The sequence below is a fragment of the Equus quagga genome, chromosome 8 (assembly GCF_021613505.1).
Source record: "Equus quagga isolate Etosha38 chromosome 8, UCLA_HA_Equagga_1.0, whole genome shotgun sequence".
Lineage (NCBI taxonomy): Eukaryota > Metazoa > Chordata > Mammalia > Perissodactyla > Equidae > Equus > Equus quagga.
This window is the reverse complement of record NC_060274.1, coordinates 4,231,673-4,250,484: the sequence shown is the minus strand read 5'-3', so window position 1 is coordinate 4,250,484 and position 18,812 is coordinate 4,231,673. Positions and strand designations below refer to the sequence as shown.

Here is an 18,812-nt window from a genome sequence, read left to right as displayed (position 1 = left end):
GATCTTAAAAAAAATTCCAATGTTCTTAGCTGAGCTCAGCCCTCAAAAAAGATGATGAAAGGACAGGAAGAAACCTGAAGCTAGGACAGATAACAGACAGCTTACATTTCTTTTGGGAAGAAAATAAAACGTAAAGAGAGAGGTCCCATTCAAGGTTCCCTCTCTTCCATTTAAACAATAAACTGTGTGATTTAAGCTGAGCCTCTTTCCAAAGCAGCAGACCTGAACAGACATTACTGTCTCATCTTTTTAGGAACAGCATTGGGCAGGGCTCTCTACGTCATAAAAGCAAACAAAAAAACTCCATGTTCCATTTTTGTGAATGTATAACTTTATGAATACTCTTGTGTGTGTGAGGAAGATTGGCCCTGAGCTAACATCAGTGTCAGTCTTTCTCTATTTTGTACGTGGGACACCACCACAGCATGCTTTGATGTAGGTCCTTGCCTGGAATCCGAACCTGCAAACCCTGGGCTGCCGAAGCAGAGCACATGAACTTAACCACCATGCTACAAGGCGAGCCCCAGAATAAATACTCTTGACATACAATTGTTACCTAGGCAAACACACAGCCCATCAAATTATATTTATTGTTAACTATAAATAAGACACACGCACACTCTGACGGAGTGTAAAATCCTACATGGAGTCTTAGTCATTTTTTTAAAACAACATCACAGCTTGAACTATGTACATACCTGCACGCTTTGAGGAGGGGCTCCGTGGGAGGGAAGATCTGGGTAAGGGTGGTATAGCAGGGAATTGCTACCGCGTTATAGAATCCAAGCTGCCTCAGCACAAAAACCATTGACAAGAAACACAACTGCACGTTAGCGATTCCAGCAGCACAATATTTCCAAGTGAATTTTCTATTTCTCCCACCTAACTATAAAATTAAACGTTCTAGTTTTGCTACGTGACATTTGTGCTCAACGAACACTACTGGAGAGGACAGTTAAAAATCCATTAAAATACATTTTCAAAATAAAACACATAAAAATTGAAAACATAAAAAGAACTTAATCTAAAACCCAAGTACAGCAGTCAATGAGATTCTATTTATAGACCAGTCAAGTTATAATTCAAGTCCTGTTTTTATCTCTGGTCAGATTAGTATTCTACCGTAGACATTCCAAAGTCAACCAGCTATTCTAAATGGCTGACTCTTCTCCAACTTAATATTTGGGAATCAGTGCACGCTGTTTTATCTGTTTGTTACTCTTGGCTTTTGGTATCTTTTTTGGTCTCTTGAAATTTTCCTCATCTCCCTCCTCCCTTTATTTGACCCATAACACGTCTCATTGACTTTATCAGAGTTCTCTCAGGATACAGTTCTGTCAGTAAGTCAGATTTCAGTTCATCTGTGGTACTTTAAAAATATATATTCTAGAACATTTTATTAGGAATTCTGGGCCACTGTGAAAATAAATGATGCTAGTTCAGACTGGCCTACTGAAGGCCAGATGTAAAAGATCTGCTACACTATTGGCCAGAGACCACAGCTTGTCTAGATTCACATAACTGCCCATGTGGTTGACACCATGTAGGAGATAAAATCGGCTCCTTGGATGAGGTGACCCCCAAACCATGGCTTATCAATTTCTTTAAAAAACTCAACTTCAGTGAGATGCACCAAAGGATACGGTAGAATCAAATCTACTTGGTTCCTTTCTGTTTCCTGCTGTTGAAAAGTCTATCATCACAGCAACCTCACTAGTCCAATATCTATGTGTTTCCATCTTTAACTTTACAGTGCACAGAGACTCTCTTATTTTAATATTTAGCAGGTATCATGGAGGAGAAGATCTCGAGAAAGAAATTTATTATAGGAAAGTAGAGTATTTTATTATTAATGCAAAAGAATAATGTCAGAGTAATCACAATTCAGAAGCAATATAGTTGGTAAACTATTAGCTGATCGCAGAAATATTTTATTTAAAACTCATACTGTAAATGGATCTGGAATTTTGTCAAAAAACAAACTACTCTCATAAATAAATAACACTAGGACAGAGCCCATTCTTTGATGACATTTTCAGCTACCCTATGCATTCTGTTGGGATGACAGCTTAACTAGCAGGAAAGAAAAACATTGTTAGACCCCTATCTTAAGCCACATAACAAAATAAACTCCAAAAGAATTAACAAATCAAATATAAAGTGATGAAATGAAAAAAGTAGCTAAAGAAAATAGGTAAATATTTAAATAATCTCAGGGTGGGACAGGAATTCTATATTGTGACATGAAAAGCAGACACTGGACGGGAAAAGACTGATTGCTGTGAGTACATATATTGTGAAGTCTCATAAACAACGTGAAAAAGAAATTAAGCTGCAAAGTACACATGCAACATGCATGACAGGCATGTCAGGTGCACTTTCAACGAGGAAGGAACAATGAGCATCCATCAGAAAAACTGGGTAAGGACATGAGTAAACTGTTTACTGAAGTCAATGAGGAGGAAAAAAAACATGGAGCCTCTTGCTGTGCTGATGTCCCTACGAGCTGTGGACTTGCCTAAACTTTTGTATTAAGAGTTAATAAATGTACTTGAAATAAAGTAGGAAAAGTTGAGAACTTATCCAAAACCATCATCCTTTGAATTTTCTAAAATGTTTTCTAAACTGAATTCTATATTATAAATATTTGTCCAAAACTCACTTCCTTATTTGACATGAGACGAGGAGTAGTTTAAAAACACCATAATCTGACAAATACATCACATGACACATGCACACATGCAAAACTAACAAGGCACAAGAGCTCTCAAAATGTCAAAAAATTAACATAAATTATGGAGGAAGACCTGGAAAGAGAATAATTATGCCAACTGATGTTAAAACAAAACTCAAGACGTACTAAAATACTTTGCATTATTTTTTAGGAAAAGTTGACTTAATCAAACTCTTTGATGTTACTTTCCAAAAAATAACTTTGTACATTCAATGACAAAATATTTTCTGCTTGTTAAAAATATTAAGAATTCAAATTCATACATCCTCTCTATTTCAAGTCAAAAAGGAAGCTTGTTTACTGCAATTAGATCTGTAGAAAGAAGCGATGACGAGGGTATTTGGGAATTCTTTACATCCAACTAGGATTTCCTGATATTGGTCTTCCTATCCCCAAACTCTAAACGGAGAAGATTTCAAGTAGTTCTGGCTGCTGTAAGATGGTATACGCTTTTTATTCATTTACGATTTTATCACCATTCTAAATTACTTGACTTTACAACATAATTCATACCTGGCCCTGTGGGACTTCATCCTTCTTGTCTCTGTCCATCATAGGAATAGGCTGTATTCCCAACTTCTTCATTTCATCACCCTAAGATAAACAGGGGAAAAATCATGCTTTCTCAACTTATAAAGAGTTATTAAATTTTGCTATTAAAGAGTCGTTCCCCTTATTCATTAATTTCACCAAAGTGAACAATGTTTCCGGTTATTGGCTCAAACCAATGTCATAATAATGAAAAATGTGAAGTATCATTGTTTGGTTTTTATCCTGATGTTCTCCTGTACTGAATTACCAGAAACCCAGACGGCTTTTCTGGTTTAATTTTGCAGAAGTCAGTACAAGTTATAATAAGAGGAGATATAGTAAAGACTGAGGCGGAATAAAAAAACATGGAAGAATCTAAAGGCCTTTTTCTCATCTTTTTCAAATGATTTTTCATGTACACTGAACCAGGTGAAGCAAGGTTTAGCAAGACATATTGATAGATCGAGAAGAAACAATAGTCTGCTAAGATGGGTTAGTAAAGATGCAGTATGACTGGCTATCCATTATCATAAAAGTCCTAACTATAGCTGTTTACTGAAGACATCCTATGGTGCAGGCTCTGGGCCAAATAACTTGTAAATGTTATCTCATTTAATCTTCATGACATACTATGAGTTAGATATTATCATCCCCATTTCATAGATTGTAAAACTTATCCTACCCTTTTTATTTATTTGTTAAAAATTAAAATCTTCCTTAACATTCCCTAATTTTTTTCCTAATACCCCATTCCTCCCTCACATTTCCTTATTATTTTTTATGTTAATTATTTTAATTATGCTTGTTTTCAGCAATCAGAAGTACACAACTAACAACATCTTAGATTTGCTAAGGTGGGGTCTAGAAACCAACTGCTAATGTACAGGACACAGGGATTTGTCCCAACAACGTAAAGACACAGCAAGCACAGCTTTTGCCTAGTGTTATCACTTTAAGTACTAAAATCAGTGGCTCTCCAATTTTTTTCTTTTCTATTCTAAGTGAATGAAACTAACTAGGCCCTTTGCTTTCCGGGATTTCACAAGTCCAACAAGCAAAAAGATTTTAAATAAACAATGATTTGAATAGGCACTCAACAAATAAGGATAAATGCTAAAAAGGAGAACAACTGAGTCCTGTGGAATGTGTACCATGGAGAAGGGACCTAGTCTGAGGCTTGGAGAGGAAGGGGCTGCAGAGGCGTGAGGGGGAGTGCTCTAGGCAGATGAAAAGTCAGGGGACAGGCAGAGAGCTAGATGACAACCTGGAGATGTGAATAAAGGAATCGCGAGGGGCTGGGACAGCCTGGAGAGACACTGGGCTCTGCAGATCAAGTTCACAATTTTTGTGTTTATCTCAACAGCAGGGAGAGACAAAGGGTTGGAAGCAGGCTACTGACAGAATCAGAAAAGTCATCCTCATCTCGAAAATATGGCAGCCGAGGCACAGTGGTTAGTCAGAACCCTAGCTGAGGTTTCATCCTAAGTGACAATGCGGGATTTTAATCTCAAACCACATGACACCAAAGACCACACTCTTACTTACTGTTACACTAAGTCTAAAAGATACAAGCAAGGAACCGGGTTAGAATGTTACAGTAATCCAGGAAGGATCTGACGGAAGTCTGAAGTAGGGAGAGACGGTGGGGATGGGAGGGTAGACCGGACTTTAAGATATCTAGGAGATCAACTGGCAGGACCTGGTGATTTTATTCCTATTTCCTCCCAAGAACAATGAGGTCCTGGAAGAGGGCCCCTACGAATATGCTGGGAGCTTAATCAATCTTTGCGGACTGTTTAACCAAAGAGGAACAGAAAAGGAAAAAAAATCTGTGCTACATACTTCTCACATTTTGATTCATATTTTAGAATACAAATACAGTTGTTAAAGTATGAAATACGTCATAGTTAAATAAAATAATTTGCAAAACAATAAGCTAGCTTCAGACCAGTCTTCTTAACAGCGATAATCAGAGAATGTACTCCAGATGATTACCTTTAGACACACGTGCAAATTAAGTTGACTGTGATGATAAAGTCAAATATTACAGTTCAGACATGTACATTGAAAACAACCTTCCACGTTGAGTCTGATAGTAACTAGGTTCTGACACATACACACACACAACAAATTTTTAAAAATGATACAGGAGTATGCACACATAACATATAAGGTGTTCTGGAGAAGTAACACCATGAGTAGAAGGAACTCAAGGCCTTTGGTTCCCACTTGACACAAATTCTCTGGCTTCATCATTATGAAACAATTCAACATTATAAACCATTTCGCCTTTCCTTTTAACTGGATGACTGGCCGGTTTTGACTTTTTAACGACATTCTTCTATCTGAGTGAGATATATGGTTTGATCATCAACTACCCAACTCTTTGGCTTCCAAACTTACCTGTATTTCTTCAAACCAAATGAGGTACCCAAAGGTTTTGTAGGGTTTTTTTCCCCCACAATGTAATCTTGGAATATGTGTGGACCTATAGGTATTTGTGGATTCATCTAAACAAGATAATTATATTCTGCTTACTCATGGACAACTCAGAAAGAAAATTGAGGGGTTAAATGCACATTTCTGATAATTTAGATAATTCAGGCAAGAAAAGGTGTTAACCAAAGTGTAATTTACGTGTTTGTTTCACACATCAGGAGTATCATGAATTAATATCCCACATATTCTACAGAACCCATAATTTGCAGTTAAATAGAGTATTTGGTATATTTATATAATCTTATATGTCTGTGGTACAAAATGATTATTGTCTCGAATTTCCAAGTGCAGGCATATATAGCTCATGATACTCTGAGTCTTTCTTAACACTTTTTCCAGTGCCTATCTTAAAACAGATGACCAGTAATGTTTTTTGAATGAATGAACCAAAGATTGGCTATTAAATAAGGGAAACTGTTGCACCATTGTTCAGTGAATAAGTTCCTGAATTCTTTCAGTTGAGATCAGAGAACTTACACACATATTCAAGTCAGATGTCACAGAATGACTGTTCTCACTCTGTATGTGTAATAGCAAAATTCCTCATCGTGTGTGATTGGCCAGAGTTTTTTGAAATAACTAGCAACATGCACAATTAAGACCTTGTTACTAAATTATCCATTTACGAAATTTCTCCTCTGATTTGCTTCCATTTCTTGATATTATCTCTGTTCATATAAAACGCAAGGACATACCTCAGCCCAGAACTCAGCATATATATCATTTGCTGTCAATTTTGTAACTGGCCACAGTTTCGTCACAGAACAAAGATCGCAGGCAGTCATCATCAAACCAATGACACGGTCTCTAGAACGCAATAATACAAAAGTGGTCAGTGCAGCATTTGTACATTTGTACTGAGAACTGGAAAGACTCCTGTAGTTTCAGGAATGAGACTGAGGTTGGCGTTACTTCATGATGGGGGAAAGAGTGAGTTACACAGTAGATACCACTGACAGGCAGGAAAGAAAGGCAGAATTAGAGAACAGTGTTGCTTTAATTCTAAGAACATCGGTCACTTGTGTCACTGGTCCCATGAAGAGGATATCATATGTGCCTGTTGCCTTGGTATTACTGCTGAAATCAAATATAACATGGGCACAGCTCTGTTACCATCTTAATCCACTGGCACCCTTTTACAGGCATGGACCAGATTTTCATTTTCATGCAATTTTGGAAATTTAGAGTGGAAACAAAATATTTATTCCAATCCTTTCATTTTATATTTACATAAGGAAAATCTGAGGTACAAAGAAATGAAATGACTTGTCCAAGGTGGAAGTAGCTCAAGACAGGATGCAGGTCTCCAGCATTCCCTCCTGTGTCCCCACGAGCAGAGAATGGATGTGATGGGAACAGTTTCCGAAAACTTTGCAAACTCTAACCTCCCAAGTGAAATGAGTTTTCTTTTTCAGTTGCTTTGCATTCACAACTGTGTGTTCCACGTCTGACTTTAAAAAAAAAAAATACTGTTTGGTTTAATCTTTCCGCTTGAAGAAAAATAAAAATTGCTTAAAGAATTCAGAGACATACCCCCTATAGTTTTAGTGGATTTGCTCCACTGACAGGTGGTTCCCCTAAATGAAGGCTACACTGAATGGCAACACTACACACTAGTAATTAAGGAATTTTAACATGCTGACTTTAATTTTTATGAGGCAAATTATGTAACTTTAAAAGACAAGTAATGAAGAAAGATACAAAACTGGAAAAAGTGAGACGATGTTGTTTCCAGCTCATATCTAAATTCTAATGATTCTTCGAAACCCACTGCTGCTAACCACTGCCTCACTCTTTGTTGGTCCACAGACACTCCCCACCTGTGAGCATCACCCTGTGCGGGTCCTGAGCCTGTCCCGACCAGGGCAGACAGCATATTAAGAGCATCTGTCTGTCACACTGGCAGAGTGTCTGGTTTAGCTGTGCTCCCTAAAGGGACGATTCCAGGATACCCAGGAGATGCTGCTTTTCCTATTACCCGTGTCTTTGACGCCAATCAGTTGCAAGGATCTTTTATTTCCAATCAGCCCGATTCCTTTAGCCCATTTGCCTAATTAAATGATCTCTTCTACAGTCTTACTTTTCATACGGACACGTCAAAGGTATCATGTCTCCAACAGAGAAGACGAGATAACTTTATAAACATCGATGAGACTCATGTGTACCCTTCCTATGACCCAAACAGATGCCACGTGAAGATCCACATCCCTTAAAATGATCAGGGATCTCTATTTTTTTGACGAGGTGATTTCCCAAGCACTTCATGGTTTAAAGGAAGAATATTTATTTCTAGATTTGGGCTTCTAAATGAATGAGTATATTATCTGTTTGCTCAATAGTAAATTCATTTAAACAGAAATAGAACAGGGAAAAAACTATTATTCTGTTTACAAATAATTATATCATGACATTGAAATAATTCAATCTCATTCAATCTATATTTACCAAAAAAAAATCAACATTTATTTCTCTTGGCTAAATATTCTAATCAGCTTTTCCTAAAAAGGCTTTCCTATCTCATAAATTTATGAAATAAAAAAATGTACATAGAATGGGACACCGTAAAACACATGGAATTAAATTTTTCACTGAAAATGATTTCACAGGTAACATTGCTATTACTGGGGTGGGAAAGATCATGAACTAGCTATCATTTAGATTTAGCTGCCAAAATTACTTAGACAAAACAATTTAACAGCAGTTATTTTACTGTTAACCAAAAAAAAGTACATAAAACAGATAAATTCTGCATTAAATGCCTTTAACAAATAAAATTACTTATTTTTTTACTCTCAGTGACAAATCAGTTGGATGGTCATGATTGTCCAGAAACATTAACCTGAACTGGCATAGTTTTATTTCTTTCCGTGAATGGAATATGGACCCAATTGGTGTAGATCCCTAATTCATAACTTGTTCTAACAACCAAGTGTGAAAGGGATCGAGTTCATGCTAACTATACTCTTAGTATGACCTTGTATAACCTTGTCACTAAGAACAATGAAGTAAGAGCTCAACACAACGCCTATGTTACAGACAATTCTTAAGCAAGTAGTTTTAGGGGGTTTGACTATTTTCATTTATTCCAAAAAGATTTTAATGCCTGTTATGAGTCAAGCAAGTTGGAGCAACCAAAAAAAAAAATAGATCGTGATCTTGTAGAGCTAATTCTGGCAGAGAGAAGCAAGAAATAATAAAGCAATACATTTCATGCAACAAGTCTGTGTAAAACATATTTCAAAAGAGGCAAAAACATGAAGATCTGTGAGAGCGTTCCAGTAGAGAGGACAGTATGTGTAGTGTCTGAGAAACAACAAGAAAGCCAGTCTGGCTGAAACATAGGAATGACTGGAACTTGGGGTGCTGCTAAGTCTGGAGACAAGCCAGGAGTTCAGCTTTTATTCCAAGTCTGATGACAAGACTCTGGAGACTACAAGCAGAGGAGTGACATGATACACGTTTTCAAGAGATCCCTCTGGTCTTCTCAGTCGGGAAGGAATTGTAGAATTGTAGGAGGGTAAGGGAGGATGTGGAGAAATCATTGAGGACAACACTGCAGTGGTCCAGACGACAGATGATGGCAGCCTGAATTAGGATGATGATAGAGGAGACATGCAAAGCAGAGGATTCCAGAAGTTAGAGGGAGAGCCAAGTGGAAATATGTTCACATCTACAGGAGTTATGACAAGCCAGCTGGAGAACCAACACCACGCAAAGATTTTAGACTCTTACTGTCTCCAATGACATGAGTGATAACTCTTTAATATCAGCATAAGCATGACAGAGTGGTGATCGCACTGAAACAAACTTTAAATGTAAGTTCTCAACCCTTCATGTCATAGAACCCTAAACATGTTGATGCTTTCAAAAATACCACTAAGAAGAGAGAAAAACAAAACAAAAGCAAAAAAAAAAAAGGAAGGGAGAAAGAAATTGTATGTGAATAGGGAGTTGATCAAGCAAATGCATATCACAGAGGGATTTGCTGTTATTAAAAAAGTACTCTAGGGGCCGGCCCAGTGGCATAGTGGTTAAGTTTGCACACTCTGCTTTGGTGGCCTGGGGTTCACAGGTTCAGATCCTGGGTGCGGACCTACACACTGCTCATCAAGTCATGTTGTGGAGGAAGACTGGCACAGATGTTAGCTTAGCGACAATCTTCCTCAAGCAAAAAGAGAAAGATTGGCAACAGATATTAGCTCAGGGCCAATCTTTCTCACCAAAAAAAATCCAACAACAACAAAAACCAAATTCTAACTTAAAATTTACTTGCCTAACAAAATCTCTGTATTATTCCTAGAGCTGAGAACCCTTACAGGCTACTCTTTATAAGTTCAGATCAGGTGAGAACACCAGTAATTTCACTTTAGAACTTAGTTTCCCTACATTGCAAGTTCTTCAGTTGAAACATACAACATACCTAGCTGAATGTGGCCCTTGTGCATTTACTACAGCAGGTAAAGACTCATGGATGCCGTCATATGCAAAACACGCTAGAGGAAACTGTCTCAGTCTAAGAACAAAACACTCCATGCAAATATGTCTTGTTCTTCGAAATACACAGTAGTAGCTTTTCTAGTTACAACTTTCCTCGTTCTATTTCTGAATTGATTAAAGAATTATTCAAGTGTTTAATATCATACCCTCTCTTTGATGTGCTCTTAAATCTAGATTAAGGAAAGACTTTGGAAGAAGTGGGGCACAGGGATGTCTCTGAAGGGCCCAAATATCCCCTGGGATTCAGAGAATAAACATTTCCATTTGCATGTTTCCTAATGCTTTTAGAGATGATAAAATTCTGAAATTCGTTTATATTTAAAATACATGCTTGAGGAAGGCAATTTCAACATGAAATACATGGAAATAAAAATTAGAAAACCTACCAACAACTCATATATTTGTCCCTTTAATATTTAAAAGGATAATTTAATTTGATTTCACAGCTTACACCACATTGGTTTGCTAAAGCGGTCCTCAGGCAAAACTGTATGTTCCTCTCCATTAGGATAGAAATGTGATTCAAGAATAATGCTGTAATTCAACAATAATGTTCTGATTTCTGTGGATGCTCTGGTCTGTTTTTAATCAAAAGGAGACAACGATCACAGTTTCAGTGAGAAACAATAAAGCTACCCTTCGCCTACCCTTGGTTTGAGTCCAGAGTTGGTTTTGAAATGTGACATTCACTTCTAGTTGTGGTTAATCGTGGTTTAATTGTGAGAGAGAAAGAGCTTGAAGGGAAATTTCAGTGAAGAAAGCAATTAGTTTACCGTTCCTGTTTCTCTCTGTGGTTCCCTATATTTCTCCATCTGTTCCATCACTAGCAACTCCCCTGTTATAAGTTAAGATTTAAACTCGTCTAATGATTCCTTTCTGGGACCCTAAAATCACTTGTCAGGCTCTGCTATTTATAAAGTTCAAAGAAGTTTTTCATTCTCAAATGTAAGATATTTCTGAACACTAAGCTATGTATGTCTAATATAAAAGTGAATTATTCATCAGCATTGGAAAGACACAGCAACAACTTTCATATACACTTGGTCTCTGGTTGTTTGATTTTCAAAGTAAAAAAATAGTAAAATTACCTAGTATCTTTAAGCAGAGTTGTGACCCCAACGTCAAGTTGACACAAAGTATAAGAGTCAACAGGAAGAGCAGGTGGTAAGGACCATTGCCCTTCGTATAAGGACAGCAGGTAGGGAGCCATCGTGAGACACTTAGGACTTCCAGCAATGATCAAGAGAATGTAAGTGACCTTCAGCTCCAGAATAAGTGCAACAAAGACTGAGAGGGCCATGAGAGGGGAGAATGAATGGGTAAAGTCCGGCTGACTCAAGAATAAGAGACCAGTAACAGCCAATATGCCAAGGATGATGGAGCACAAAGACAGAAAGAGCCTGGTTTCCTCACAGTAGAAAAACAGAAAGAGCCTGGTTTCCTCTCAGCATCACTGGGCAGCTGAACTTAAGATAGCAAGTACCTATCTTCAGATCTTTTATAATGTGATAAAAAATAAAACCCTATATTTTTAAGCCACTGGTCATTAGGATTTACCTTCCCTAGACCAAACGCTTTCATAAATGATAAAACACTGAAAGTACCTGAGGCCATCTGCCTTTATTTAGAATGCACTATATTTTCTATGTAAAATGATTACCTGTTCACGCTGGAGAGAATACTTGTGAAAAAAGAGAATGCTGTGCTCTAATATTTTAGATAAATGAGATGATACTGCACAACACTAGAAGGAACTGGGTACCAAGGAGGGCAAATTTCCAGCTTCATCAGTATTTGTAAAATACTGTCAAATTACCAAAACACAAAATGCCGTTAACCAAAAATGTAAGTATAAGATCACATAATAAAAGCTACATTCTTTACTATTTGCCATTTTGGATTATTTGTTTACTTGACACATACTTACTGAATACCTACTATGTGCCAGACACATTACAGATATCCATCACTCTGGGCCTCACTGGTGGACCCACAGTCTAGAATGCGATGGCTTTCATCTATATGACATTCCATCCTCTGATCACACATACCATACAATTTATGTCCAAGCCGATAGTTTTGAGAGTGAAAAAGAGTAGCGACATAATTAATTACATTAGGACAACAGGTGTTAGTCGAGATTGATCCAGACCAACTGAGGAGTGGGGTTATCCTGATGTTAACACAAAATACATAAAGAGAATATCAATAGTTTGAGAATTGTTCTGGAAAATATTAACAATAAGTATTAATTTTTCCACAAAATAATTGATATTGAAGAAAAGATACCAGTTCAAAAAAGTTTAAGCTTAAAGTGCATATGCACTTGCAACTAAATAAAATGCTTTTGTAAGTACTACTTTAATTTCTCTACCTACTTCTGGTTTAGAAATACAACGATTCTTAATTTAAATAAAGGATGCACTGCTCTAGATATTAGGTAACTTCAATTCTCGGCCAAAGGCTGCCTTGGATTTCCTCAGATGAATAATGTCATCTTTTTGTGTTCTAGTATTAATTTTAGGTATAAAGGGAGAGGCTACGGTCTGTCATTTATCTACTGTTCAGAGGGATAATTACAATTAATATCTCCAAAAGTTACCTGAGAAATATTATCATATATTTAACTACATACTTTGCAACAATATCACATAAATTAATTTACTCAAGGTATAAAACAAACAAGACCAAATTTATTTACAATCCTACTAGAAAACACGCATTTTTAAAAATTATAGTTCCATATAAGAGGAGAAAAAAATTCATGGGCTGAAGTAAACGCCCACACCAGAAAGAAGTGAGTCCCAAAAGAGCACAAGAATCAAAGAAAGACATCACTCTGATAAGCACAGGTAAATAGTAAAATAACAGAAACAGAATAAAAGTATATTTCTAGCCTGAAGACCACACCTCAACCAATGGAGAGAAAACAGCTTTGGCGAGGCACCCTTTTTAACCAGCATGCAGAGACCCCCCAGCTGTCGTGACTGTGGCACAGCTGGCCCTGTAGGCAGCTGCCCTTGGATGATGTCAGTGCATAAGGCCAGCGGAATCAGGGGAGACAACACTTGTTCTTGTTTCTTTGAAAAGGAATTGCTCAAGCCAGAGAAGGAAGAGTCAGATATAAAAACGAGCATGACTTGGAGATGAGACCTGCCCATTCTGTATGGTGCCCAAGTGAGCTATTTCTACCTCTGTGGTAAAATTTCTGTCTGCAAACTGCAGCTCCCGCTGCAGAGACGGCTGCCAAGATAGAGATGATGTCGTGTGTGGATTGTTCAGAGCACACTTGTGTCTGTGAAAAGGACAGCTGGGGGAATACACATCCTCGTCACTGGGGCAATGAAGTCTGTATTAACTCAAGTGTAATAAGTGACTCGAGAAAATGGATAGGGGAAGAAAGGAAGGGTTTTCAACAGCCACGAGGGCAGCTCCAAGCGTGTGGGAGAAGCTTCCTGTGTGAACTCTATGCCTTCAGTATCCTAGGACAACACACCAGGGCTGGAATCAGGCAATTTCTTACACGCATCATTCCAGAATCCCCATGGAGAAATCGATGAAAGGCTACTAAAGCTGCATCAAATATGTGGATACTGCACTCATTGATAATTCTAAAATGTGTGAAATGCTTACTCATGACCACACAGAATTCTGGGAACTACTAAAAGAACTGAGATTTGATCTCACTTGGTGAATTAAGGACCATTTTATTTATTTTTTAAATTATTTCCTTTAAAGACATACTGCTATCATTCACATACTCTATCTTATTTAAGAAAAAAAGCCACTTGAAACAAAAATGTTTTATATTTTTCAACACAATCACATTCCTAGATGATGCATTTTTGTTTCTCATATTTTAATTTAGGTGTAATTTACACAGAATGAAATGTATCAATTTGAAGTGTATTGTTCAATGAATATGAAAATGTATACAGTCTGTGACTACCACACTCATGAAGATAATGAGCCTTTGCATCACCCAGAAATGCTTTTTGCCCTTTCCCAATCAATGTCCCTCATCCAATAGTGACAACAGCCAGTTTCAATTCGATCACAATCACTAACACTATTGATTTGTTTGGCCTGTTCTAGAATTCTGTAAACACGCTTTCCTATGATATGCACTATTTTGCTCAACATAATGTCTGTGTGATTTGTCTAAGTTGCTACGCAAATCAGCAGTTCCTAATTTTTTTTTTCTTGCTGAACAGTACAGTATTGCATTGTATAAATGCCAGAAACTATCTATCCATTCACCTGTATTAGACATTTGCATTGTTTCCTGTCTGAACATAGGATGAATAATGCTGCTGTGAACATTTGCGTCTAAGTCTTTGTGTGAACATAGTACCACTTTTACTTCTCGAGTAACTTACAAGTAAAATGGCTAGCTCACAGAGTAAGCATATATTTATTTTTATAAGAAACTTGCAAATTATTTTCCAAAGCAGTTGTATACTTCATACTCCAACCAGCAAAATACTAGTATTTCAGTAGCTCTGCATGCTTGCCAACACGATGGTCTTTTTAATTTTGGCCACTGTAGTGAATGTGTGGTGGTCTGTCACTGTGGTTTTACTTTGGTTTTTCTTTATGACCAAAGATAGTGAGCAAAATTTCATGTTCTTATTGGCTTCAAGTTCTGAAAAAATCTTTCAGTCTAGGGAAACCACCAAAAAAAAAATAGTATAGCTGATATGCTAAGAAAGGAGAGAAAATGGAATCATATAAAATGGCCAATTAACCACAGAAAGCAGAAAAAAGAGTGGAGGACAAAGATAGGAAAAAAGACCAAGGCCAAAAGAATAGAAAACAATAACAAATATGGCAGACATTAATCCAACTATACAAAAAATCACTTAAAACATCAATAGTCTAAATACATCAATTAAAATGAAGAGACTGTCAGAGTGGATTCAAAAACAAGACTCAACTCTACCTTGTCTACAAGACACCCACTTTAAATATAAAGACACATAGATTAAAAGCAAATTGATGGAGAAAGATAGGCCATGCTGACACTAATTTAAAGGAAATGGGAGTAGCTATATTAATTTTATACAGCCCATACTTCAGAGCAAGGAAAGTTATCAGGGATAAAGAAGAGCATTACATAATAATAAAGAGGTCTGTACTCCAAGATGACATAACAGGTAATCATGGACAAAGAGAACAGACCCAACTTCAGCCAGACTAGCATAGAACCAGGAAACGAATGCTCACAAATCTAAAGATAAAGACGGCATCACTTAGGATGGACTTGGTCAGACAGGGAAACAGCAAAAGGAAAGTCCTAGCAATAAAAGCTGGTGGCAAACACCTATAAACTGGGACAAGGAGGAGAGACAGTTTAGCCAACGGACTGAGACCCAGTATAGAAGATGGGTGGATGGGTTCACAAGGAACACAACTGACACATTTCTGAAGCCACTTGCAAGACATGCCTTCTCAGAAAGGAAGGATCAGACTAACTTAGGCTGAGGCCGTTAGAACAGCTAAGCAGTCTAATGCTCCTTGTTCTGACCCCATGTTCATGAAACAAACTTTTAATGGTCCACTCACTCCCCAAATGATGCTGACCGCACAGCACGCCGACATTCTGATGCTTGTAACTAGAATATACATTTGCAGATCAATGAAATGGAATTCCAGTTTTATACCTCAACCACATGAGCTTGGTTAATAGGATGAGCTTGGTTAATAGGATTTGACTCCTGAAAAATGAATCCATTTTCATTTGCTTTTAAGTCTGTGAAGCCAATGACCAAACCTTTGACTGTAATAAACTCAAGGAGAGGCCTCTTGGAAAATGACTTCCCTTTAAAAGTTCCCACTCCTGTGTGATCAGTTTAAATTCCAATTCATATTTTAATTATCCTCACAATACACTGTCAGCAGTTTTTTCAAATAATAAAATATCCAAAATACATATAAAGTGCACATAAAACAAACAAAAAAACACATACATTTTTCTACATTTCTTCTCTCAAATATAAATTTATGCCAAACTACATTTCTGTTTTTAAATATAAATTTATTCCAGATAACACTTCCTGGGTTTTGAAACTTTTAAAAATTATTTTTACCTATGTGATTGATTATTAAGGTTGAGCGATCCGGTCTGGTACATCTCTTCCAACTGTTTCCTATTTCCAAAGTACAAAGCGAGGTCTGTGGCAATGATGGCTTTGCGGATGATCTCAAGCACCTGTTCATATTCACTGGAGCTCAGGGTGGAGAAGATATTGTGCCCTTCCAACTACGGAAAAAACACAAACACACACCACCAATAAGGAGGAAAAGCTCTAACCTTACGACATTTTCAGTTACTCGAAACAATATAGTCAGTCAATGGCATTTGGCACACAAGTGACAGGTTTTGAGGGAACAAAACAAGAGTTTGAAATGACTACTGAAATTAACGTTTTGGTTTCTCTTTAAGCTACAACAATGAAGCTACCACTTCAATGAACTATTTAAACTACAATAACGGTATTTGCTGCCACAAGATCCCAGCGATTTAAATATATACCTAAGTTTTGGTTTTTCTAGTAAGTAATTAAAGGACTGGAAAACAAAATATTTAAAGAAAAGACTTTTCCTCTTAAACGAATTAAAAACTTTCATAATTTTTATATTATACTGGAAATTAATGGGCTTAAAAAGGCATCTGTATCCTGGTCCATTTCAGCAAGACTAATGAATAATGACTTACTTTTCTGTATCCTGGAAGAAAACGGTCCACGACCTCAAAAGAAAGGTTATTTAGGCATATTAAAAACTCTCCCTATAGGCAAGAACACTTTTAGAGAAAATATAAATCACTGAGGTGTAAAAACTGTAGGGCCATCCTCTCTTCTCCGTCCTCATGGGAGATGGGGCATAACTAGCAGATCACCACCCAAAAAAGGACCAAAATGTCAATCATTTGGATTCTAGTATCTCAGAATTATTCTTCTGTCTGTGAATCTTTTAAAAACTTTACAGTAATTTCTTTTGTTGAGAATATTAAGTTTTTATTTGTAATTGAGATAAAATGGGTCATTTTTTTCAAACAAAAAAAAGGTTGAGATAATTAAAATGCATTCAATTTATGGGTTTGCCAATTATTTTTTAGTGATTTCCTTATTAGTCAACAAAGTCCTAATATCACTTAATTTTTAATAATTCTCACTTTGAAGCTGAATTTATTGCCTGACAAAATACATTAAAAACTTTAAATTATTAAGGGATATTTCTTTACAAAATCAGACATGTCACTAATAAATTGCTTCCTGTTACTCTGAAATAGGCTGTATGTGCACACTCGGTTTTCAATCATCAGAATCTTTCTGTACGATCTACTCTTAAGGTTTTACAAATAGTTAAATTATTCTATGATAAATGCAGCAAACTGAGTTAGTTCTACTTGGTTATTTTCCTGACGTTAATAAGAGTAAGGCCTTACATTTGGAGAACGCTGTAAGTTTACAACGCACTTTCAAACACATAATTCCACCTTGAAATTATAAAATTTAAATAAGTCTTTGATATCTATCTGAAATGAAGTATTTGTTGAAACATTAAGATTTTTCTCTGACTAAGGAGAAACTGTAGTGCTTACAGACATTGGTCATTTCAGTACTTTTCAGTACTGCAACCTCATTTGAAGCAGCTTTCGTGAATACAACAGAGCCAAAGAGGTGGGCATGTTAAGGGTGGACTGCAGCTCAACATGGGGCAGAGCCGTCTAAATGTTCAGAGTTCACCACATGGAATATGCACGAGATGCTGTGGGTTGAGACAGTCAAGCAGAGGCTGGTTAGTAACTGATGGGGACAAGGGGAGGGGACTCAAGCCCTGGGAAGGTGGTTGAACCTTTCAAGCCCCTTCCAGCCTCAACTCTCCAATTTACTGCAAAAGTTATGAGAAGGAAGTCTTTTCTCTGGCTTCTGCTGTGAAATCTGCTTTGCTTTGCTTTGATCATAACTCAGGTGAAATAACTGGCCTCTGCTTTCACATGTAATGCCTTGTGACCTGTGCTCCCACCTCATAAATGTGTTTCAAATTGGAGCGTGTTTGGTTGGTACCCATGCACACATCTGCTATCTGTAGGTCGCCTAAAGAGCATCCACATGTAATACATATTTACATGCTTTATCCTCTTCTGTCACAAAGAAACCATTAAATGATAGTGTATAAAAAACTTTGCAGCATGCTGTTGAAATTTCTTTTTGTAGATCTCTCTCAAATAGGGAGACTTCATAGCCTGGGTTCTGTAAGTTCGCTCGGGGACCACAGAGTTATGAAGTCAGTGCAACCATCTATGATACGTCGATGTGTCCTCCAGAAGTACACATTTTCATCAGATTCTGAAAAGTAGCCATGATCTAAGACAAATTAAAACCCATTTTAGAGGATCTGCGTATTCTGCTGGCTATTTCAGATTCACGATTTCTTCTATTACTTTTCAATATTAGAGAAAACATGGTGGAAAAAGTTCAGTGCAGGACCTTTACAATGAAAAGTTGTAACTAGGACACTTTTCCTGCCTCCTTCAATATTTCAC

General features: G+C 37.0%; 1 protein-coding gene across 1 annotated transcript in view; it reads right to left on the bottom strand.

The window, feature by feature from the left end:
- PDE10A (phosphodiesterase 10A) overlaps positions 1 to 18,812 on the bottom strand; it is a 247,668-nt gene that overhangs the window by 7,651 nt on the left and 221,205 nt on the right. Inside the window, exons 18-21 of the mRNA XM_046670653.1 lie at positions 16,351 to 16,523; positions 6,460 to 6,571; positions 3,248 to 3,328; positions 699 to 787 (exon numbers count right to left, since the gene is read on the bottom strand). Of these exons, the coding sequence (XP_046526609.1) occupies positions 699 to 787; positions 3,248 to 3,328; positions 6,460 to 6,571; positions 16,351 to 16,523 (455 nt within the window). The remainder of the gene's footprint in view (positions 1 to 698; positions 788 to 3,247; positions 3,329 to 6,459; positions 6,572 to 16,350; positions 16,524 to 18,812) is intronic.